Genomic DNA, 22,457 nt, shown 5'->3' on the forward strand with positions numbered 1-22,457 from the left:
AGGGTGCTGCAACTCCCTACTCCCTCCCAGGTCCTTTGTAGGGGAGGTGACCGTGGGTAGAGCAAGGGAACAAACGCCACCCCCAATCCCCAGTCTCAGGACATTTACTTCTCCCCAGTTAGCCCAGAAGGCTGGGTCAGGACAGGAAGCTAGGTAGGCATTCCCCACAAGCTACTGGGTGGGGGGGCTTCCTGCTCGTATCCGTTGCCCACCCAAGAGAAGCCCCTGCCCCCACCCCAGGGGCTTGGCCAGCCAGGGCCCTTGTCAGCACCACCAACAGCCTCACCCCCCACCTCTAATGTCATCTCCCCATACCAGAACACCAAAAGGAGCTCCCTGGCAGCCACAGCATCCTCAAGGCCAACCCCCTAGCCGGCCAGGCTGCCACCACCACCACGGGGACTCCAAGTCACCAGTCAGGCCCTGTCACACGCAGGAGCCCCTCTGGCCTGAGATGCACCTTAGCCCACCTGGGTTTCTGGCTGTGGTTCTCTGCTCTCCATACACCTAGACCTCTGGGCGTCAGGGGAGGCACCTTGAGAGGGTGCCACTTGGCAGAGTCTTAGGCGGAAGGAGGATGAGGGCCCCCAGGCCACTCAGGCCGGCTGGAGTCAGAAGCAAGGACCCGTGGCTGGAGGGTAGTGTCCAGCAGGTCTGCAGTTCTTTATTGCACCCTCCCTTCCTGCAAGGCCCCTGGGTTGCCAAACACTCCTGCACACAGGGGCTCTAGGGTACAGGAAGAGCAGGGCCATGCGCCTGCCTCTCCAGGACTAGAGCACCTTCACTGGGGATGTCCAGGGTGTCCAGGTTTGTCCCCAGGGCCGGCCTCCACCCTTTCAGCTGGCCTTGTTTACAGAGATATGTTCAAGGTGGGGAGGTAGATCCTCTGCTGCCTTTCCTCTCTGAGCAGCCTGAGCAACATGCACCCCACCAGCCCCCTTCCTCCCCCAGCGCCTGCTCCACAGCCCCCCAGCCTGCTCCTCCCTGCTTCCTAGTGTCTGACCCTAGCCTTGGGTTAGCACGACTGACCTGGGGGCCGGATGCCCATGGTTTGGTTTCAACATCAGCCTTCTGCCCACAAACCTCTTGTCACCTGTGGGAGCTCAGGCCTGGAACCAGCCTTCCAGGTCCTCATAGACCTGGCCACGTGGCAGGTAGGGGTAGCGGGCACAGATGGCACAGAAGCGCTCCTGCCAGTCCTCCAGCAGCCGCACGCGCAGACTGTCACGCCAGGCAAAGAAGCCACGATAGCGGCTCTCGTTCATGCCATTGAGGAAAGCGGCCAGCTCCTGGGCAGACCCAAAGTCGTCCACGTGCACAAAGGCATGAGGAGGCACGAAGGCTTCATAGGTCGCCCTCGGGGGTCCCAGCACGACAGGCACGGCCCCAGCTGCCAGCGCATTGCGCCAGAACTTCTCAGTGATGTAGTCCCGGTGCTGTGAGTTCTCCAAGGACAGGTAAAAGCGGTAGGGAGCCACGGTGGGCAGCAAACAGTCAGCACACAGTGGACGCCCACTGGCACGGCCAAACACATCCACCTGAAGGTGAGGTGCCAGCTGGCGGTACACCCTCGCACGCTGTTGCCGCCTCTGGAAGTTGCTAACCACCCAGACGGCCATCCTGCTCTTGACTGGCACTGGGGGCGCAGGCCCAGAGCGGGGCTCCAGGCGCCCGTAGGGCACAAAAATGTCCGAGTCACGCCGGTAGCTCAGCACCCAGTTGAAGATGCCACGCAGGCGGGCGAGGCCGTGGGTGTTGCTGGGTGACTCCATGGAGGCCCAGATCCAGGGCTGCCCACGTGGCCTCTGTGCCAGGGGTAGGCGGGCCCTCCTGGTCTCCAGCTCCCGGTGGTGGAAGACCACGGCATCAGCACTGGCCAGCAGACTTCGGTCAGTGCTCAGGCGGCAGCGGGACATGCCATAGCGGGTGCAGGTGTCACCCAGCAACTCTGGGGGCTGGTCGGTGAAGGGCCAATGCCAGATGAGGATGGTGACCATGGGCTGGGGCTCTGGCACACCACCTGGGGCTGACCCCAGCAGCCACAGGAGCCAGAGGACCGAGAGCAGGGCCCCCCCAGCAAGGCCCCCCCAGGCCCATAGTCTCCAGGTGGTGCCACGCCCTGCAGGAGGACAAGGAGGAGAGGCTGACACCCGGCTCAGGACACCTGCAGGTCCCCGTTTTTTACCACCCCTCCTCCCAACCAGGGTCCCCAAGGAGCTACTCACTGGCATTACTCATTCACAACCTCCCAGAATCAGTCACTGGAGAAACCCGAGGTTCTCAAATCACAGCAGCCACTCTGTCAGAGGCACCCTGAAATCACAGCTGTGCCCCTTGCTCAGCCCCTGCCTGGAAGCACTGTGCTTTCATCGGCCCAAGGTGAGGGCAGTTGGGGCCTTCCCACTCCTGCCCCGCCCCTGCCCCCCGTGGCCTTTGGCATCAACCACTGTCCCCACCCCCACCTCCCTCTCTGCTCCTCTGCTGGGAGTGGGGTTAGCTACAGGAAGCCAGGGCCCCAGCTGCCCCTGATGGTCTCTGGAGAGGCCCAGACCTGACCAGCTGGGCACCAGAAGAGGAGGAGGAGGCCTGCTTGGTCCAGGGAAGGGAAGGCTGCCCGTGTGAGCACCCTGAGCCCCTACCCAGATGGGCACCCCCTATGCCACCCACCGTACAGACCCAGGGCACCCTCATAGAGCAAGTGCACTGCCCCAGTCTGTGGCCCCTCCCTGTGGCATCACCCACTTCCCCTATGCAGCTGGCCGTGGTCTCCCAGACCCTCTGGTGTCACAGATGTGCTGCGCTCAGCTCTTTCCCCAAGGCTGAGGTTTCTATGGGGCCACCCCACCCCATCTCGTCCCTGCTACCTCTAGGAACTGCCTTGTCCCCAGAATCCAGATCCCCAGAGAGGGATCCATCCTGGGGTGGTAGGAGACCCCAGCACGTGCTCCTGAGGGCAGACCCCAGCCTGCATTTTCCCCCGAGGGACTGGGGGCTGCCCAGTGACATGTGCCCCTAGAACCTAGAGGCTGTGGGCTGGGCCCAGGGTCCCGGGTGGGCTGCAAGAGCTGCAGGTCACACCCTTCCTCCTTGCTGCCTTGCAGGGGGCTTTCCAGGCTGGAAAGGGAAGGAGTCCTTGTGTCCCTGACGCTGACAGACAGACTGTCGGGCAGAGTCTGGCTCTGGCTCCAGGAAGAAGAAGTCTGGCCCCAGCTTGAGGTCTAGGTCCCTTCCCCCTCCCTCCAGCCAGCCCTGGGACACAGTCTGGGGCCTTGAGGTCAGGTTCCTCCCCCTGCCCCCCAAGGTGGAGATGTAACAAGCCCTGTAGATCTGGATGCCTTGAAGGGTTGCCCCTGCTCAGGGCGCACCCTGCTCCCAGGCAGAGTGGTGCCCTCATCTCCATACCTCCCACTCTGCTCCCCAGGGCCCTGAGGTTCCAGGCAGGGTGTGGCAAGCCAGACCTAGATGCCAGAGGGCCCAGACCAGGAGTCCTAGAAGGAGAGTAGCCAGGAACTGTGGGCCAGCTCTGCTGCCCCAACACCACCACTGGGCCCCTCCTCCCCCCACCAGCCCCTTGCCAATCACTCCTGGGCGCCAGAACCACTGGTTCTCCCTCGCTACCAACCCACATGGACACAAGGCTGCCGTTGGGACAGGAACCAGCTGCTGGCCGCACACCCATCATGGGGGCAGAGGGGAGCCCAGGAACGAGTGGCAGTTTGGCCCCTCGGAGTCACCCCCACCAGCAGCCTGCTGCGGTGGAGCGCTTGTGCAATGCCTGAGGGGAAGGGAAGGCTGTGGGCACCTCAGAAACCGCCCAGCTGGCCTGAGGTACTTTGCGCCCTGAAGACTGGCCTCGGCACGGACAGCCACCTGAGCCCCTGTCCTTCAGCACCCAGTGTTAGGGAGATGACCACAGTGGCACCTGGGACCTGGGCCCCTCCCTGGCATCTCTCCCAAACAGGGCCACCCCAGGGGAGCCACGCCCTGGATTCAGGCCTCACTTCACACCAACTCTTCTCCCCGTGGTGGGTGCCCCTCGGGCAGCAGGGCCTGCAGGAAGGAGGCCATCCTATCAGCCTGGGGCAACCGGCCTATTGTCCTTCCTGTTTGTGTTGCCAGGCTGGCTGGGGCCCTTGCCACCACCTCGCCCACACCCACAGCCTGCTCCCTTCCTGGGTGGATGCGAAGGAGCCTCCCCCACCTCCGCCTGATGCTGTCAGGCTGCTCCCCACCCCACACGGGCCAGCTCAGGTTGGCAGCTGCAGGCACCTGTCATAAGAAACTGCTAGCTGGGAAACGGGCTCTGAGATTTGGCCCAGAAATGGGTCAGAATGAAAGGAAAAAATAAGAGGGTGAGAGAGTGTGAGTCAGAGGGCGAGCTGGGGCCTCCACCTGCCGCCTCACCCCCAGCTAGGCCTGACTCACTGGGCTCTCAGGGCCACAGGTGGGCACCAACCCAGCCCAGCGGCATGGAGATGAGGGGATCAGGATCCTTCGCTCTGCCCAGCCAGGCCCTCTTGCCTGCTCCAGGGTCCACCCCGTGGAGGGAAGGGGACTAGCTGAAAAGGCCTCAACTCCATGGACCCTGCTCTAGACTGAGAGCAGGCCACCGACCTGGAGACTGCTGTCCCCCACAGACAATAGCACCTGGGGTGGCCAGAGGGTGAGGGACACTCAGCCTCTGCCTGAGGGCACCACAGGAAGCAGGGCAGAGCCTGGCAGCCTGCCTGACCAACACTGGGCCCCAAGGGCTGGCCTAGGTAGGACAGAGTCAGACTCATGCCGCGAGGGCCCCCTGCTGGCTGTGTCCCGCTGCGGAGGAAGGGGCCCTGGCGCTCTGTGAGAGGGTAGGCTGGGCTGCAGGAATCCTTGGGCTTGCCTTTGGGAAGATGGGGGCCGAGGGAGACGGGGCCTTGGAGGCTGGCAGGAGCCCAGGTAGGCACACCCAGAGGGCAGTGCCAGGACAGTGCTGTGATCCAGGTGGTCCAGGCAGCATCAGGGCAGTCCTTCTGGGCCACCTGAGGGCATGGGAGTGGCCCAGCCCCTCCACTCCCCTTTTCCCATCAAGCCCAGTGTGGGGAGCATGTCCTTGTCCATGTCCAGGGGCAGCTCCTGCCATCTCTGGGAGCTCCTGGGTGGCTCTGTGGGGACCCATGCACTACACCCCAGGTTTGCATGTCCCATTCTGCACCAGGATGTGCTCCTCGCCCTGCTCAGCTGGCAGGGAGCTGCCACTGGGACCCCGAGTCTGGGGCCACCAACCCAGCTCCAAGGGCCTGGGTCTGAAGTGCAATGGACGGACATCGCCTCCCAGGGGCTGACACTAGGAAGTCCTGTCTCCTACAGTCTTGACTCAGGGATCAGAGCACCGCACATTCTGTGCCCCAGAGTACTGCTAGGTTGGAGGTTATCTCCATAAATGGTGTCACCCCAGGTCTGTGCTGGGGGGGTGGCTTTCACCCTCTGGCATCTGTGCTCGGGGATACACCAGGCAGGTCCCACTAAGCATCGAGGCAGAGGCCTCGGTGGGCTTTCTCTGGTGAGAAGCAGATAGAGGAGCTGGGCTGTGGGGGACAGACCTGTAGAAGACTCAGGCGGGCTCAGTGCTCGGCAGGTGGGCCGGAGGGCTAAGGTGAGATCAGCCTCTTCCTACTGACAGGGAAGGTACCCCTCAGCAGGGGCCCTGGGACAGAGACAGGACAGCAGCCAGGGCTCCCAAGCTGCTGGTGGCAAAGAATTGGGCCTTGGGCAGGGCCAGTCAGGCCACTTAGCCAGGATTGGGATCTCCAGAGCCCCTGCTGTCTCCAGAGCAGCCCACTTGTCTCCTGGGACTTACAGGAGGAAGGGGGGCAAACAAAGACACATAAAACTGGCCTGGGACTGATGGAACCCAAAAGCGGGGGTGCTGAGCTCACAGGAGTCTGCCAGGGGAGTGGCTGCAGGGACCCTGCCCGTCTTCCCCTGCTCAGGCCCTCAGGCTCCCTCCCTCATGGTGGCAGCCGCTGGGAGGCAGACCTTCCTTGCCAAGGCCTCAGTGAGCAGCAGGGATGCTGGGGACAGACTGGGGACCCCAGAAGGTCTAGAAGATGGGACACGGCAGGTGGCTGCTCTCAGACCCCAGGTCAGGCCAGCAGGATGGCCCTGGTGTAGGGAGCCTCCAGCCTTGGATCTGTAAATCCCACCTGTGAGACAGACTGGCTGGGTGCCTGGCCACTCTTGGCCCTGGGGTGAGGCTGGAGTCTCCCTACATCCCACCTCTCTGTGGCCCTCTCCCCTACTACTTCAGACAAATGGCTTGGCAGTGGACATGCATGTGCCAAGCTTGACGCTCAGCACACATTTTTTTTTTTTCTGGTACTAAGAATTGAGCACAGGGGCACTTAACCACTGAACCACATTCCTAACCCTTTAAAAAATCATTATTATTATGAGACAGTTGCTGAGGGCCTCAACTAAGTTTTCCGAGGCTGACTTGGAACTTGCCATACTCCTCCTCAGTCTCCAGAGCTCCTGAGATTACAGGTATGTGTCACCATGCCTGGCTCAGCGCAAACTTTGCCCCCATCCCAGCTGCAGACCAGTCCAAGGTCACAGCTGAGGAGTGAGGGGATAAAGGCCAAGGGGGCTTCCTGGTTGGTGGGGACTCTGACCCTCAAAACATAACTGCTTAGAAAAATCAGTAGCTCCAAGCAGGGAGATCCTATGTCTACCAGTCTGCCCTACCCACTCTTCAGTGCCCTGCTGGTCCCAGACTGGCCTTGCCTTCCTCATCTCAGGACTGTCCAGCAGCCTGGACTCCGGCCCTAGCAGCCATTCCCTCCCAGCCTCAGCCGAGCAGTTGGCTCTGGTCTCTGTACCCCCACTGCACCCTGACCTGGTGCAGGCTCAATTTCAGCAGCTTCGACCAAACAATGTCCCGCCCCCCACTCTGGACCTCCTTGCTCCCCATATTGGGGGGTGACAGGCTAAATCCCAGCTCTAGGCATTAAGGGCACCCTGCCATCTAATTATCCTCACCTGGTCCCCTGTCTACCTGGCTGTGCATAGATTTGTGTCCCTCAGGTCCCTCTGACCAGCATGCCCCCATAAAAATGCAGGGGCCCCTGAGGTCTGTGTGCTCCTCTATAGGAAACTCACAATGCCTGTACCCTGTTCCCTGGCCTTCTGTCCCAGTTGGACAGCAGGCAGGAATGGAGGTGTCCAAATCCAGGTGTGTGTCCAGCCCTTTACATGACATCAAATGGGGTCCTCTAGAGAGTCAGGACCTAGAACTTCCCTACCCTCTCCCACTGTAGGACAGGTGTGTGGGTCAGGTGGGGCCCAGTAAAAAGGGAGGAGGTGCTACTACTGTGTTTGCCCCTCCTCTAGGCTCCATGGGAGGGTCCTCACAAATACCCCACAGAGGTGCCCCCACTCAGGGTCCATCCACCAGAGTCCCCAAGTGCAGGGTGGGGGCTGAGTGTTGACCAGTACCTCTAACACACCCAGAAGGCTCAGATTTGGAACAGACTTTAATTGGCTTTGTCTCCAGGACTCCCTACCCATGCCTGGGTTCTACGGTTCTCCTCACTCCCTCCAGTTTCAGGGTGCAGACTGGACAGTGGAGGTGCAAGGGGGTTGGCAAGGTCTCCAAGCACAAGGCAGGGAATCTCCCAGCCAGGGATCCAGGAGGCCAGTGCTTCCCCCCCTGACACAAGCAGGAGGGTAAGAACAGTGCCTTTTTAATAGGAAACGCTGGCCCTGCCCTTCCCAACCCGGGGGGCCCCGGGCAGGCAAGCCGATGCGCTGGGCATTGGCCTCCAGGTCACTGCAGTGCGGGTGGTGAGCGGGATTCTGGTGGGGGCGCAGACAGCGAGGAGTGGTCGAACAGTGGGTTGCGCACCTCCATCTCCCCTGTCTGTGAAGGCGGTACTAAATCAGGCCGGCAGGCAGGCAGGCAGGCACAGGAGGGGACAGAGGGTATGGGCGGTGCCCTGTGGGTGGGTGACAGCCTGCTGTGGAGGAACCCCTCCAGCTGGTAATGCCGCTGCTCTTGCGACCCCAGGCACTCACCGGGGCCAGGCCAGGGCACTCGTACACTGTGAAGTCCCCGTCTTCATTCTCCTCGTCTGAGGAGGCTGAGTCCAGCTCCTTAGGAGGCTCCTTATGCCTGGATGGGGGTGGGATCGCTGGGTCCTCTGCGCACCCTCCAAGGGCCAGTGGCCCAGGCTAGAGGCGGTGCTCAACACACCGCTGCCCATGGTGGGGACAGCCCGGTTGGGTGATGGGGCTGCGGGCTCGGATTGGGGGCGGCTGGGTAAGGGGATGGGGGCAGTGAGCCGGGTCCCTGTGGAGCAGAGGGGAAGAGAGTGGGGGCGCTCACCGCTCCAAGCACAGCATCTGCTGTCTCTGGTGCTGGTAATGATACATCTCGGCGCTGTGCGCCAACCTCTGGTCCCCTGGCTGTGGGGAGGGAGAAGGGTCAGGCTGCAGGCAGGTACCCTGGGAGGGCACCGACAGTGCGGGGTGGGGCGCGGGGTGGGGCGCGGGGTGGGGCGCGGGGTGGGGCGCGGGGTGGGGCGCGGGGTGGGGCGCGGGGTGGGGCGCGGGGTGGGGCGCGGGGTGGGGCGCGGGGTGGGGCGCGGGGTGGGGCGCGGGGTGGGGCGCGGGGTGGGGCGCGGGGTGGGGCGCGGCCACGCACCGAGACCCGGGGCGTCGCGGGTGAGCCGGGGGTCTTGGCGGCAGCGTAGTCGGCCTTCTGGGCCAGGCGGATCTCTCGCTGCAACCTGCGAGGGGCGGAGCTGAGGCCGAGGCGGGGGTCCAGCCCGCTGGCCCCGCCCGCCCGCCGCCACCACTCACCTGCACCAGCAGAGGGCTGCCGCGGCGAGGGCGGCCACGCCGGCCACACAGAAAGCCACCATCAGCACTGCGGGAGGGGTGCGGTGAGGGCCGAGCTCTCGGGAACCCTGCCTTTCCCTGCCGCCCCCAACACTGCCAAGACCTACCGAGGGCAAGGCCTTCGCTGCGATCGCCCCGAGGCTCCAGGGGAGACATGTGCACTGGCCCAGACGACACAGGGGAACCCGAGGAGGTGTGGGGTGTGGGCGCAGGGGCTCCCGGAGTGGAGGGGAGGCCTGGCTCTAGTCCCGGACCTCTCTCTGAGAACCCCAGGGCAGCTGCTGAGACAGAGGGCAGGTGAGATCAGCTGGGCCAGGCTCCAGACCAGAGGGCTGGGGGAGGGGAACGGGGCTGGGGTCTCACCCGGCTCCAGCCACTGCTGTCCGGCCTCAGTCAGGGGCAGGACAGCAAGTTTAGAGTGCCCAGCCTCCTTCAGGGCTAGCTCCTGGGCCAGGAGGTCGATCTCATCTTCCAATCTGGGCTGGGGCTGGCTTTCTCCTGGGGAGGGTGAGAAGCCGTCAGATGGAGGCCCTCAGCCAACACCTGCTGCCAGTGATCCCTCAGGAGATGGAGGGGCCCATCAGGCCTGGGGACCAGACATCACCCGTGGCCCTTTCTCCATACTGGGTTGCCATGGTGATAACTGAGGGAACATTCTCTGAACAGCAGCAATTCCCAAGAAAAGTAGGGGTGGGGGCAGGGGAGGAGGTGAATGTGCAGAGAACAGGCAGGAGGAGAAAAGATGGGGTCCCTTGCTAGGGCTGTTGTCCACAAAGGGGTGGGCAGAGCACTGGGGCATAATAACTCCTCCCTGCCCTTATCCCCAAGCCTTCTCTATCAAGAGCGGGCAGTGACTCCCCACAAAATGCTGAAAAGCCAAAGGAAGCCCACATGTCCAGGCTCCCTCTCCAAGTCCTCAGGAGAAGAAAAGGCAGTTTTGGAGGTAGAATGGTGGCTGGACCCCCACTGGTACCCACTGTGGGCACCACAGCCCAGACAGAAACTCCTAGGTAGACACCTACACCACACACAACCCCAAAAGAGTGGGGACCGAAGGCACCCCTTCTGCAGCAGTCCTGCTTCCCACTTCCCAGTGCCCTCTTTGCCACCCTCTTCCAGGAAGCCCCCCTGGCCAGGCCTAGCACCTCTGTAAAGCTCCCATCAGACCTGAGGCTCTGCACGACTGGGCCTCCTGACAGACTCAGGACGGCTGCCATCAGCACTGGGCTGGGTTCTCAAACATCTTTCATGGAGTGGACAGTCAAGAGCAAGGGAGAGAAGTGTGGGCGGCCCAGAGGGTAGGGCAGTGAGTACCTGGAAGGGCTTTGGCAGACCTGAGGGGCTCAGGGTCCTTGGGGGTACAGAAAAACATAGGAGGGGGAGGCCATCTCACCTGCCCACCTCCCCTGCAGCTGTGCTCTCACATACCCACAGGCCTGCGCATCCTAGGCACACAGAGACCTTGCTGGTCCTCCTGGAAGGGCCGAAGGCATGGCCCACAGGCTTGGGCACCTGGGGGGCATTTTGCTCGCCTCTTCAGAGCACAGTCCAGGCTCCCAGGACAGGATGCCACATCTGGGAAAAACAGAAGGCAAGGTCCATCACGGCCCAGTCAGCCTGCCCCTGCTCAGAAACAGCACTCCATAGCCACCCCTCCCCCAGAGCCAGAGGCTGGCTTGACCATTGTTCTGGACAGGCCCTTTCTCCTCACTGCCAGAGCGCAGAACCAGGAAGCAAACAGTCCCAAGACATGGGAACTGCCCTGCCCCACCCACTCCCCAGAGTCTAGCCCTCTGTGTAGAAACTGACCCACACTGTCCCCAGCACGCAGCTCTCCTAGGCAGGACTGTGCAGCTCTCCAAGGCTGGCCTGTGGCCTCAGCATGACCCAGAGCAAGCAGAGACTTATCCAGATTGGAAGCTCCAGGAAGGGGGGGCCCAGTTGCTCTCTCTGGCTCAGGAGATGCTCCCCCACATCAAGATTCCCCCCAAACCTCATCCCACCATCTTGCAGCCCCACAGAGTGGAGTTTGGAAGACAGCTGCTGCTGCCTGCCTAGCCTCTGGCTTGTTCCCAGGGCACAGAGGTGCCACGGGGTTGAGCAGAACTAAGAGTTGGTCAGACCCAGGGCCTCAGGGACTCCAGGCTAGGCCCTAGATCCCAGCCACACTTTCAGCTCTCTGACAGGAGCCTAGATCCTCGTGTCCTATTTATATACAGCCCATCAGTCCCATCCTGATGCTGGAGGATGGGGACAATGGCCCTCTCTGCCTCAGCTTCCTCTGTGGGATACAAAATCTGTTGATTCAAAGCTAAGAAATGTTCCCAAGCCAGGGTCTCTGGGCTCAGTCACAGCAAGCGGGCAGGGCTAGCAGAATACCCAGCAGGACAATCAACCCTGCTTGGTGGGTGTCTCCAGCCAACCAGATCTTTCTCCACACAGACCCCACCCCACACTGTAGGCAAGGTCACTAGGGCCCAGAGTGGGGGATGTGCTTCTCCAGACCTTGGTGGGCCTGGCTTGGTTTCCTTGGTGACCTGACACTCCATGCCTCCAGGCTGTAGGCACCCTTACAAGGAAGTCCCAGCATCCTCAGTGGCAGGTGGGCCTTCAGACTCCCATGGCAGGCACCCCCACCCTCTGCAGGCAGGATCAGCAGCTTCCAGTATCAGTGGGCTGGGTCTTGGGCTTGGGCTAGTTAAACATTAAGCTCCTCCCAGAAGGCTCATCTGGTCCCCACCCACCAGCTGGACACCTGGGAGCTAGCAGTCCCTGCCCCTGGTGCTGATAACTGGCCTGCGGTACACGGCCAGTTCTGGGCTTCAGGGGCCTCTCTGGTCCTCCAACTCCCCAGCCCAGGAGAATATAGTTGCTGCCTATTTAATCTTGGTCAGGAAGGCCCCCTCCAACTTCGGGGAGGAGGAGGAGGAGGTACGGGGAGCAATAGCAGCTGCAGAATGGCTGGCACTCCACTCCACATCTATGAAAGGCCTTCCCAGTCCCTGGGTGTGGGAGAAACAGCCTGGGGGGCACCGCAGATCTCCCAGCAAGGTGGCCCAAAGCTGCAGAGGAGATGAACAGCAGGGATAGCACCTGCCCACTTGTGGGGCTCAGGAGCAGCTGCAGTTCCACTTCCTGAGGAGGCCCCACTCTGGGGCCTCCACCAGCTCTGACCATCCCTTCTCAGACCTCCTCCTCTGGCCTCTCCAGCCTTGCTCTGACCTCTTGAGGCCACACATACAGAATGAGATCACTCAAAGTAGCATCCCAAATGTGCCACATACCAGTAACTGAACTTCTCTGAGCCTCAGTTTCCCGACCTGTAAGATGAGCTGATAGTACGCTTGTCACAGGGAAGCCAGAATTGAGTGAATGTATGGACATCTGTCCCAGTTCAGTCCCCTTGGGAGAAGGTGTTGCTTTGGACCCTGGATTCCTGTAGACCTTTGGTTCTTGGAACCTCAGTGCCCATCTGTGAAACAGGGATGAGTCTCCCTGGGCTCCCTCTCTCCTCCAGAGTCTACACACAAACCTTAGGCCAAAAGCAGGATGGCAGGTGTCCTCCAGGCAGGGTGGGGTGTGCGAAGAGAACAGCCTGTCCCCTGGGGAAGGCAGAGCAAGATCCTAGGCCTGGGAACCTCAAACCCTGCTTGAGGCAAAGCAAGGCTTGTGTTGCACACCACCAGAGACAGGAGAACCAGCAGTCTATCTCACCGACGGGACCCAGGCCATTCAAGGGCAGCAAGGCCTGAAAGCTCGGGGACCAGCCCCGCACCTCTGGAGCCCCAAAGAACACCAGGAACACACGGAGATGCACAGAACAGATCCCCATGGTGCACCCCAGCCAGACTGCTGCGGGGCAGAGAAAGACCCCCTGAGATAAACCCAGACTGGCTCACGGACTCAAACAAAGACAAGAAGTGCATGAACTTCGGGTTCGCCCGCTGAGCCCTAGGAGAGCCTCATCCAGCGGAGCCCACGGGCAGCCCTCCAGGCCCGGCCTGTTTACCCCATCCCAGGCGAGGCGGGGCCGGAGCGGCAGCGGACCCGGCCTGCGTGGCCTCCCGGCCTGGTAGGCGCCGGGGAGGATGGCGGTGGCGCCGCGCAGCCCGACTTCCTGCCCGGCGATCCCGGCCCTGGGACACCCGGCAGCCTGCGCCCAGCGCGCTCGCTCACCCGGGCGGCCGGCGGCGGCACCGTTCAGGGCCGCGCCCAGGACGAGGCCGGAGAGCAGCAGCCGCAACAACCGCAGGTGCCGCGGGGCGGGCGGAGGGACAGGCGTCGCCATCCTTCAGCTCCGCCGCCCGGGCAGCATGGCAGCCCGCGGGCCCAGGCTCGGTGCAGGCTCCGGGCGCTGCTACCGGAGAAGCCGGGGAGCAAGGGGGGGGCGGAGGAGAAAGAGGAAAAGGAAAAGAGGAGGCGACGGCGCTGACGCTGCGGCAAAGGATCCGGGACAGAGGCGCGGCTGCTAGAGGCGCGCTCGCGAGCAGTGCGCCTGCGCGCTCCACCTGCGGGGGCGGGACGGCGTTTCCAGGCTGAACCCCCTCCTCCTCCCTCCAGTCTGGTCCCCTCACTCCAAGCCCCCAGTGTCTCGTCCCCTTCCGCCTCTGTCCTTCCATGTTCCCCAGAAATCTGGCATGGGATTGATTAGGGGTGAGTTTTTCCAGGATGCGCCCCCTCCTGTCCTGTTCCTACTGGGACTGCCGAATCCTCATGCCCCACCACGCTGGAATTGAGAACTTGCCTGGGGTTGGGGCCCGGACACCATGGAACAGGGGAACACCAGGCCCGCACAATAAACAAGGGATAAACAGGTGCACAGGTGTGCCTGGAAACGCACGGGGCGCCCAGAGACACGAATAAAAGCAAACAGGCGCAGAACTAGATGGGTCCCGATGCCACCCAGGCTGGATCCTGAGTGAGGCCACCAGGGGGCAAAAGTGACCCAGAGCTACTGCCGAAAGCCAGCTGGGAGCTGTCCGAGGTGGTCATGCTCCCAGGTGACAGCTTTCAGCTCCCCCGTTTCCCACGATATCGAGTACCTACGAAGCCCTCCCTTACACCTCATCTGCCTCCCGAGAGGACACCCCAACCCACCTGGACACCTCCCTCTGGCTCAGTCAAGTGAACATGGTTGAGACCCCCAACCCGGTGTTTCCTCTCAGTCTCCCGAGTCTCAGAACGCCAAAGCTGGGGCTGGTTGCCGAAGGTTTGCAAAATGGCTGAAGGGTATGTGTTGTGTGTGGGGAGCAGGGAGCAGAACAAGGACCGCCCCCTCCCCCACAGGGCACTGACCAGACAGAAATAGTATCTGAGCTCACTTCCCAGAAAGGGGGGGGGGGGGGCGCCTGGAAGAAGTAACCAAGACCACGCCTTCCCACCCCGGAGAAAACAGTCTTAGGGCTGGGGCTGCTGGCGCCCCTGATCCCACAGTGGCTGGAGGGGCTGCTGGATGCCTCTTCCCAGTGCAGGGATTTCAGGGCCCAGGCGAGAGGGGCAAGGGGTCCCCATGCCCCTGCGGCCTTGGCTCAGAGCCACGCTCGTGGCAAGTGTCATCCCTCAGTGGGCTGGCTCTGTCGGACTGATCTCCGCGCCCACATCCCTGAGAACCTGTCCTGCCTCATGGTCTGTGGGCACTGACGCTGCCCCAGGCAGCTGCCTTCCCCTCCGACCTCTCCCCTAGTCTAAGCCAGGATCGGGCCTCTGACGCCGATGAGCGGGGCCGGGGGTGGGGTCGTGGCGGCTCTGCTGGCCAGGGAAGGCTCAGGGACTCAGGGACTGCTCTATAGGCCAGAGCCAGGAGGTTCACACGGTCCTAAGTCTGAACCAGAGAGGAAGGAAGAGCGAAGAGCCGGTGTCCACTCTTGGGACCAGAGGCAGGCCTGCAGGGACAACACAGATGGAAGGAGGGTCGATGCCCCACCCTATGAACACTCCACTGCTCTAGGAAAAAAATCTTTTATTACAAAACTTTTACCAGTAGGAGCTGGACTGGCTCCCAGCCTGTGGCCTCTGACCCTCCCCTAGTACAGACCCAGGCTCTATGAACGGGGTGCTCCGAGGGACCTGAAGGCCGGAATGGAAGATTCGCTTCTGGAGACCTCGCCCTGAGTCCCAGGCTGGGGGACCCGCCACCCCAGGAAGAGGAGGAGCGAGAAGCACTGAGGAAGTGCATCCGGAGGGGCTGAGGGGGCTGGAGGAGATGCAGAGGCCGGAGGAGCTGAGGGGCCCCTTGGTTTTGCGCCCCAGAGCTTCAGTTCCGGGCGGCCTCAGGGTCAGAGACGCCCAGGTTGGAGTGAAGGGTGGGGGATGCTGCGCTGAGGGCTCTAGGGAGGCGCCCCGCGCGCCCTAGATGGCGCTAGGCGACTTGGAGGAGCGCACCTGGCGCAGCAGCAGGCCGAGCGCGACCAGGAGCATGGCGGCGAAGAGCAGGAGGAGGGCGACCCAGGACCTGAAGTCGGTGCCCTTGCGCAGCCCCGGCGGGTCAGCGGGGATCATGTTGGTCAGGTTCAGCATGTAGCCGAGCGCCCAGCCGACCGCCGTGTCCGCGGCCTACGGGAGGCGCGCGTCAGCGTCCCAGAGGCCCCGCCCCGCCGCGCCCCGCCGCGCCCACCTACCTTCTTCTGGAAGGCCACGCCGCGGAAGGAGCGCTCGTCGAAGCCGTAGCCGCGGCTCAGCAGCTGCTGCACGAACATGGCCCCAGCGCAGTAGTCGGCCAGGCGGGCTTGCTGCCTTGGCGCCCGAGTCTGCAGCTGGGACGCGGGCGGAAGAACGTCCAGTTGGCGACCCCCGGAGACCGCTGAGGGCTGTACCCTCCCTCACCCACAAACCAAGTGAGGCCAGAGACAGCCACACGACCAGGAATTGCGCAGCAAGACTGAGGCCAAGGGAGCACCCCTAGACAGCGCACCCCTCGGGGATGAACTGAGTGACTGCTGGATGGCAGTGTCCCCCTCCCGAGCCACTGCCGGTGCCTGGAAGGCTGGGCACAGATGGCCACGAGGGAGCTGAGGGCAGCAGCATTTGGTGTGTGGCCGGGGGAACAGGAGCTCCAGGCTTGGACCCAAGAGCCTTGCTCCTGTTCCCACCTCCTCACATCCCTAGTCTGCCTGCAACTAGGCACAGACAAGACTGGGTGGGAATGTCACATTTCTCCTGGAGACTCAGGTGCACACTTCACACTCTAGGTGGCCAGACCCCTCCATCTCTCCTTATGTGGCAGCATGGCAGAAGTCAGAAAGCTAGGAGTCCTGTTTATCTCCTCAGCCCCACCCAAAACCCTGGCAGTTCTACCTGCTGTCTCTCCTGAGTTGTCCTCCACCAGAGGCCATTCTCCCCCACCCTGTCCCAGCCACTTGCCTCTCCATCCCTGTCTTTTCCAAGCTCCCTGATGTCACAGGGCCTTTGCAGTACCTGCTCCCCTGCCCACCAGGTCTTGTTTGCAGCTCACTTGGTTCCCATGTCCCCTGCCATAGCCCAGTCATCACTTGAGCCGAATATAGTCACCCCCACTACAGGGGATATTCTGAGAGGCTTGGACCCCTGGTTATGGGACAAAGCATGACCAGGAGGTGTGATTGGCCAGGCCCTCCTGCCTCACCTCAGCCCAGGTCTGGTTGCAGATGGCCATGGCAGCTGCTTCCAGCTGCTGCAGAGTTGCCACAGGCAGTCCCATTGCGGTCCTCAGGAAGTCCACAGTGTAGTAGAAAGCAGAGAAGGCCTGCGGGGGGCGGGACAGTCACGCCAGGGCCACTCCCCCAGAGCTGTAGGGCACCTGACCCACCCATGTCTTCCTGGACTCACAATGAAGTTCCCAGCCACAGGGGGCTGGAAGACCCCATTGAAGGAACATCGAGAGAAGGTGCAGGAGGAAAGGTCAAAGAGCCCAGAGACAAGGTCACGACAGAGAACAGGGTCACTGGTCCCCGACACACTGACTCTGGCACTGCTGTTGAAAGTCTGGGGCCACTGAGCCTCGGTGCATGGTGACTGGTACAGGTCCTGGAGCAGGACTTGAGTGGAATAGCCCCTTGGCCAGCAGGGGTGGAAGCGGTGGGTCTGGGGAGATGACCAGGATATCAGAGCACCACCCAGAGCACAGGTGCGCTGGGCATTGTCAACCCAGCCTAGCCTCCCAAGGGACCTGCCTGGATGTGTCTGCTGGATCCTCAGAGCCCCTCCTGCCATCCCTACCCCAGAGGACCAGCCTGGTGAATCCCCCACAAATCCAACTTGGGCAATATCACTTTTTGCTCAGGAGCCACAGATGGCATTCGGGGCCCTCTGAGATCTGTTCCTGGCCCTCAGTTCTCCATCCTGATCCCCAGCATTAGCCCTTTGCTCCTGTGGAGTCCCCCAGCTGAGGAGCCTAGCTGTAGAGCCTCGTGGGCATGGTCACTTCCACCCTCTGCTCTGGGGCACTTGACTCCATCTGTTCTGCTCCCTCCCTCAGGTGGGGTGGGCTGGGGTGGAGGGGCACCTGGAGGGCACTGGCCAGCAGTCTCTGGAGGACCTGGTCTCGGCCATAGCAGAGGAAGCTATGTGTATAGACCCGGTAGTGCTGGCCGTAGAGCCGTAGCTTGACCTCATTGGCTGGATCCTCAGCTGGGATGGCCGTCTCGAAGGTGATCTGTGTGGAGGCACCCCCCAGGTCCATGGCCCCCAGCGTCCCCTTCCTCGGCCGGAACCACCGGCCCACCCAGCCGTACTGTGGAGAGTGGAGGTTGGGTCAGCCTGGGGCCAGGTGCAGGTGTCCCTGGGCTCGTTGAAGCAGGCCCACCTTAATGAAGTTCTCCAGCAGGTAGTTGGCAGTCACCCAGCCAAACACCCCCTCGTCCTGGCCAGAGAGGATGCGTGCACCACGGAAGTCAAAGGGGTACTGGGTCAGCGTCCGCGTCACTGCCTCAAGCACACTGGCCGAGGCCTCTGGACTGGTCAGGCTGTGGGGCAGGGAGAACTCTGAGGGGCTTGCTCCCCTGGTAGCTGTGATCCTGCTGCAGGGGGCATTCCCCAGTGAGGAGGTTCCAGCCCAGAGTTGCTACCAAGGGCATGTGGGGTCCACCCTGTGCAGGGGCTGTCCTGGGGCCCCAGGGCAAGGTCAGGGGACATTCAGCTCACTTGAGCAGGCGCATGCCTGCTGTAGCTCCCAGGTATAAGGGGGTGCCAGCGTGTCTCTCTTTGGGTACATCCCGAAGTGCTTGTTCCAGACATTCAACCAGACTCTGGCCAGCCCCAGAAGGGTTATCTGCATAGCTGGAGATGCCCCCACCTAGAGGGAGGTAGAGACATGCCCAGCCCCTGTAAATGGTCCCCAGGTGGGCTGTAGTCCAGTGGGGCTGGGGGACTGGACTCCCAACCAGGTACTACTGGCTTCTCCCAGGTAGCTTAGACACACCTTCCCAGCTTAAGCCCCCAGAGACACCCAGTTCAAAGACAAAGGGGCCCAGGTGCCACCCAGAGTCTCTGAGGCTGCCGCCTTCGGGGTGGGTGTGGGCACAGGTGCGCTGGGCATTGTCAACCCAGCCTAGCCTCCCACGGGACCTGCCGGGATGGGCCTGCTGAATCCTCAGAGCCCCTCCTGCTCTGTCTGGGGCTTAGAGGTCAGTCCTGGGCCAGGTGAGGCCTGGACCTTCCACCACTTCCTGGAGCTTCCCTTTCTGGAACAGAGTACCCATACCCCTTCCCAGCACAGAGGACCCAGCCTCTCTTTCTGGAGTGAGCTCCACCCAGGATCAAGCCTCCTCCAGGGGCTGGAGAAGGCCCCTGGGACCCCACAGGAGTGGTGTCCAGGCTGGGGAGCACTGGTGCCCTGGAGACCTCACCTTGGACATCACAGGAGCTGTGCTGGCCCACTATGCCTGTATCATTCTCCTTGTCTGCTGGCCACTTGTAGACAAACATGGACGTGTGTGAAGAGCCAGCATCCAGGACAATGCCATACTGGGAGAGGAGAGAGTCAGCTGGAGGGTCGAGGGCACTTAAGGCCATGCCCTTTGGTCTCCACCCTGCCCTGTCATATGGTGGGCTTCATGCCGAAGCTCAGAGAAGGCCAGCTCAGCCACAGGGACAGGGCTTGGTTGGAAGAAGAACTGGGGTGGGGTAAGATAACTGGGGTGACCACTTCCCTCTTACTACCTGAAGCTGGCAGGCCATGCACCAGGAAGCAGGCCTACTGGCAGGGGCAACCAGCGGGCTATGCCAGGGACAGAGGGTCACAGGCAACATCTGAAACTTTGTCCTGGGAACAAAACTTTTTCCTTGGGTCCAGGGAGAGGAAGAAACCGCACCAAGCTGCCCTTCCTTCCTCCTGCCTCCGCCTCCACCTGCTCTGACTTCAGCCCACCCAAGAAGAAAGCTGGCTAGGACTGGGAATGGGCCTCCAATCCGTGCCCCTCCCTGGCATCAAAGCCAGCGCCAGACACAGGTTGGTCCTGCAGAGCAGAGGGGTCTCAGGATGGGCCTGGCAGGTGATGCCTGGACCCAGCCTGTGAGTGACCCCCTCCTTCTCAGCACCTGTCCTCCACCCACAGCCCAGTGCTGATTCCAGCTTGGGAATGGCTGCACAAACCTCCCCATCAAGGAACTTCCCCAGAACCCACGGAGGGCAGCCGGCCTACCCCATCCCCATTTTGCATAGCCACAGAGCCCCCTCCCATCGGGCTTGTGGGGCCTGGATCAGTACACCCCCACACTCACCCCACACAAGCGCAATAAAGGGTTAAAGGAGCCAGTGGGGAGGCCGCTGGGCCTGGGGTGGGAGTTTGGGCGGAGATCTGGCCTAGCCCAGTTCAACCCCTTTAGCGCCAGCCAAGCCCTGCTCCAGGCGCAGCGCCCACCCGCACTGTCCTGGCCACCGGATAGCGGGAAGGGGTCCCCGGCCGTCATCGCCCATAGCTCCCCATCTGGGCTGCATCCAGAGCGGAACGCCTCTAACTGCGCACTCCTGGGCGACCGCGCAAGGCGGAGGTGGCCCCGAGTGTCCTGAGGCTCGCGCTGGGCTGGAGGAAGGGAGTCTGGCCACAGCCTGGGGTGCCGGGGCCGCATTCCGGGACCAGGAGACAGCCCTCCGCCCGCTGGCAGGCTCTGCGGCGGCCGGGGAGCTCCCGCAACCTCGACCTCCAGTGTCGCGTGGTCCCGGAAGCGCCGGTGCCGCCTTGAGGACGCGTAGGGACCAGCGCTGGACAGGACCCCACCCAGGCCCTCCCGAGCGCAGCGCGGGTGGTCGCCGGCTGACGCGGGAGTGCCGCTGGACCGCGTGGACTCCGAGCCGCCCCCGCCCGGCTCCTGGCCTGCGGGACCCGCTGCTCCCCGGACGTGCGCCGGGTGTCCGGGCGTGCACCTTGAGGGCGGGCGGCTCCCGGACGTCGCGGGTGGGGACGCACAGCAGCAGGAGGCCGGAGAGGCCGGCCGCGGCCAGCACCAGAGGAGGCAGCAGTGACAACACCTTCCCGGCCATGGGCGGGCACGCGGGAGGACGCGCCGGGGACCCGCGGGCAGCCGGCAGCTGAGAGGCCGGGGTGGCCCGGGCCGCGGGATAGACGCCCGGGGCGGGGCGCGGGAGACCACGCCCACATGCAGCCACGCCCACAAGTCCCATCTCCGCCTCCGCCCGGAGCGCAGGTAGGAGACGCGACCGGGCTGAGTCATCCTCGTATCCTGGCCGTTCCCTTTGCCTGAGTGCCTCAGATCGCAGCTGGGTGACCCTCTTACTATTGCCCACCCTCCTACCTCCTGTCCACTTAGCACCCAGCCCTGTCCTGTGAAGCCATGAGAACAGGATACCTGGCGCTGGGCGGGGGGGCTAAGATGCATCAGGGGCAGTCGTTTTCCGTGGCCTGGGAAAAGGGAAGGAGGAGCCACCCACAGGCGCCTCTTGGGTTCCAGGCTGGGGTCAGGAGGACACTGAGACTCAGCTCCTGCTGGTGGAGCACAATGCTCTGCACGAGCACCAGGCTGGCTCCTGGGGTACCCTCTCTGCAAGATCCACAGCCTTCTGTGCTGACTGACCGGAGGCTGCCCGCCTGCACAGGTCAGCTCCTGGGCACTGAGCTGACTCTGACTCAGGTGAGCTGGGCACTCGAATTGAGCAACAGAAAGAATTAAGTCAGATGTACCTCACACATCCCTCTACTATGGTGACAGTTGAGGCCACTGAGGCAGAGAAGGACAGGGATGGTCAGACCAAGCCCAGAAACAGAAGAGAAACTGAGCAGGATGGGGCCTCAGTCCCTTTTAGCCTTAGGGCCTTGGCCATCCTGGCTTCCCAGGGGAACAAAGGACAGTCTGCCTGCCACAGGCCTCACCCTGGAGGGCAAGGAAGAGGACCCCCTGCCAGGCCTGGGAGCTGGTCAGCAACAGGCTGGCTGGAGTGGACAAGTGCTCTCTAGTCCCAGGCCCAAGCCTGCCCCTCCTAACCCACAGAATGCCTGTCCTCTGACACCGCATGGACCTGCAGGTCAGCCCGACCAGGCTCAGGGCCTCCTTCACCAGGGGCCACCAGCTTTGTGCACTTACCAAATGGGAATTGCAGCCAAATCCCATCCCCATGGCAACCCAGTAAGACCACCAGGGTGAGCAGGAACCCAGCTGAGCTAAAGGGAGGCCTTTGATGGGGGCGGGGTGTGGGCAATGGCCCAGCCAGCAGAACAGGCAGGACGATTGGGCTGGGATTGCTGCCCAGGCTGAGGGTCTGGGTCACAGCTCAGTAAAGGCGTCTTTCTTCTAGCTCAGGACCCTAGAGGGAGGGGTGGGAACCCAGGAGGTCACTCAGCCTCCCAGATCTCAGCCTGGAGGGTCTCCAGAAGACTCTCTGGGTGTGGCCAGCACTGGGCTCCAGGCCCCAGTGTCCCGCCAGCATCTCCACCCCACGTCCCTCCAGGCCCTTTCTCCCACCCTGAACCAGAGGGGGGAGAGGCAGGCACAGGGGCCTGAAAGGAAAGGACAAAGGGAGCCCAGAGAAGGCCCATCTTGTGAAAGGGCAGTGGTGGCCTCCATCCTACCAGAGCTAATGGGCTTCCTGGTGTTCTGGACTGTCCTTGAACAGACAAGCCTGGGGTAGCTGGACTCCCCACCCGGCCTGATGAGATGGGGCAGGGTCCGTGGGGAGCCCAACCCCTGCCCTGGGGCAGACAGGCTCTGGCCAGGCGCCGGACCAGCCTGCCAAGAAGGGCAAGCAGCTGAGCAGGGACGGCCAGGATGGGCCGAGAGCGGAGTGCTTTCTGAGTGGAACTAGGGCAGGGAACAGCCCTTCCTGGCACGGAGACAGCTGCTGGGTGCTGGGCTCCTGGGAGGTGGACTCGGGGACCCGGAGCAGGGTTCCCCCAGAGACCTCAGCAGGGCAGGGCTCCAGGCAGAGCAGTGTGGAGCAGACAGGTGGAGTGCCCCTCCCCAGCCAGACTCAGACCTCCAGGGAGGGCCTGTGGCTGAGACAGCTGAGGCCCTGGCCTCCCGCCTCAGCCTTTCCTTCAGAAGTCACTGTGTCCAGGGGCAGACACATCTTCTGCTTATTATGTTTGTTATTGTTTGGTTGTCTTACTGCTCCACCCATGCTGTCCCCCAGTCCTTTTCATTGCTGAGTAGTA

At 62.6% G+C, this 22,457-nt stretch overlaps 3 protein-coding genes across 7 annotated transcripts; all 3 read right to left on the minus strand.

Moving 5' to 3' along the window:
- Window positions 1-639: 639 nt before the first annotated feature.
- Fut7 (fucosyltransferase 7) lies at window positions 640-3,150 on the minus strand. Its single transcript, XM_027936715.3, has 2 exons — window positions 2,226-3,150; window positions 640-2,119 (listed from the first exon to the last, which is right to left on the minus strand). The coding sequence occupies exons 1-2, from the start codon at window positions 2,236-2,238 to the stop codon at window positions 1,104-1,106; spliced, it is 1,029 nt and encodes a 342-aa protein (XP_027792516.1). The 5' UTR covers window positions 2,239-3,150; the 3' UTR covers window positions 640-1,103.
- Window positions 3,151-7,493: 4,343 nt separating this feature from the next.
- On the minus strand, window positions 7,494-13,264 carry Npdc1 (neural proliferation, differentiation and control 1). 4 transcript variants are annotated; one of them, XM_027941525.3, is made up of 9 exons: window positions 13,054-13,264; window positions 10,306-10,452; window positions 9,241-9,375; window positions 8,985-9,155; window positions 8,839-8,905; window positions 8,681-8,765; window positions 8,363-8,442; window positions 8,053-8,149; window positions 7,494-7,897 (listed from the first exon to the last, which is right to left on the minus strand). In XM_027941525.3, the coding sequence occupies exons 1-9, from the start codon at window positions 13,163-13,165 to the stop codon at window positions 7,805-7,807; spliced, it is 987 nt and encodes a 328-aa protein (XP_027797326.2). In that variant the 5' UTR covers window positions 13,166-13,264; the 3' UTR covers window positions 7,494-7,804. The 4 variants fall into 4 exon arrangements, with proteins under 4 accessions (XP_027797326.2, XP_027797324.2, XP_071457281.1 ...); XM_027941523.3 differs by having other exon boundaries at window positions 8,985-9,158; XM_071601180.1 differs by lacking the exon at window positions 13,054-13,264 and adding an exon at window positions 12,162-12,390 and having other exon boundaries at window positions 8,985-9,158.
- Window positions 13,265-14,819: 1,555 nt separating this feature from the next.
- Entpd2 (ectonucleoside triphosphate diphosphohydrolase 2) lies at window positions 14,820-20,396 on the minus strand. 2 transcript variants are annotated; one of them, XM_027941507.2, is made up of 9 exons: window positions 20,216-20,396; window positions 18,699-18,816; window positions 17,995-18,145; window positions 17,657-17,816; window positions 17,357-17,584; window positions 16,681-16,935; window positions 16,478-16,597; window positions 15,495-15,629; window positions 14,820-15,429 (listed from the first exon to the last, which is right to left on the minus strand). In XM_027941507.2, exons 1-9 carry the CDS (start codon window positions 20,330-20,332, stop codon window positions 15,226-15,228), a joined length of 1,488 nt encoding a protein of 495 aa, XP_027797308.2. In that variant the 5' UTR covers window positions 20,333-20,396; the 3' UTR covers window positions 14,820-15,225. The 2 variants fall into 2 exon arrangements, with proteins under 2 accessions (XP_027797308.2, XP_027797317.2); XM_027941516.2 differs by lacking the exon at window positions 20,216-20,396 and adding an exon at window positions 19,012-19,666.
- Between the last annotated feature and the right edge of the window lie 2,061 nt (window positions 20,397-22,457).

Source organism: Marmota flaviventris, chromosome 13 (genome assembly GCF_047511675.1).
Source record: "Marmota flaviventris isolate mMarFla1 chromosome 13, mMarFla1.hap1, whole genome shotgun sequence".
Classification (NCBI taxonomy): domain Eukaryota; kingdom Metazoa; phylum Chordata; class Mammalia; order Rodentia; family Sciuridae; genus Marmota; species Marmota flaviventris.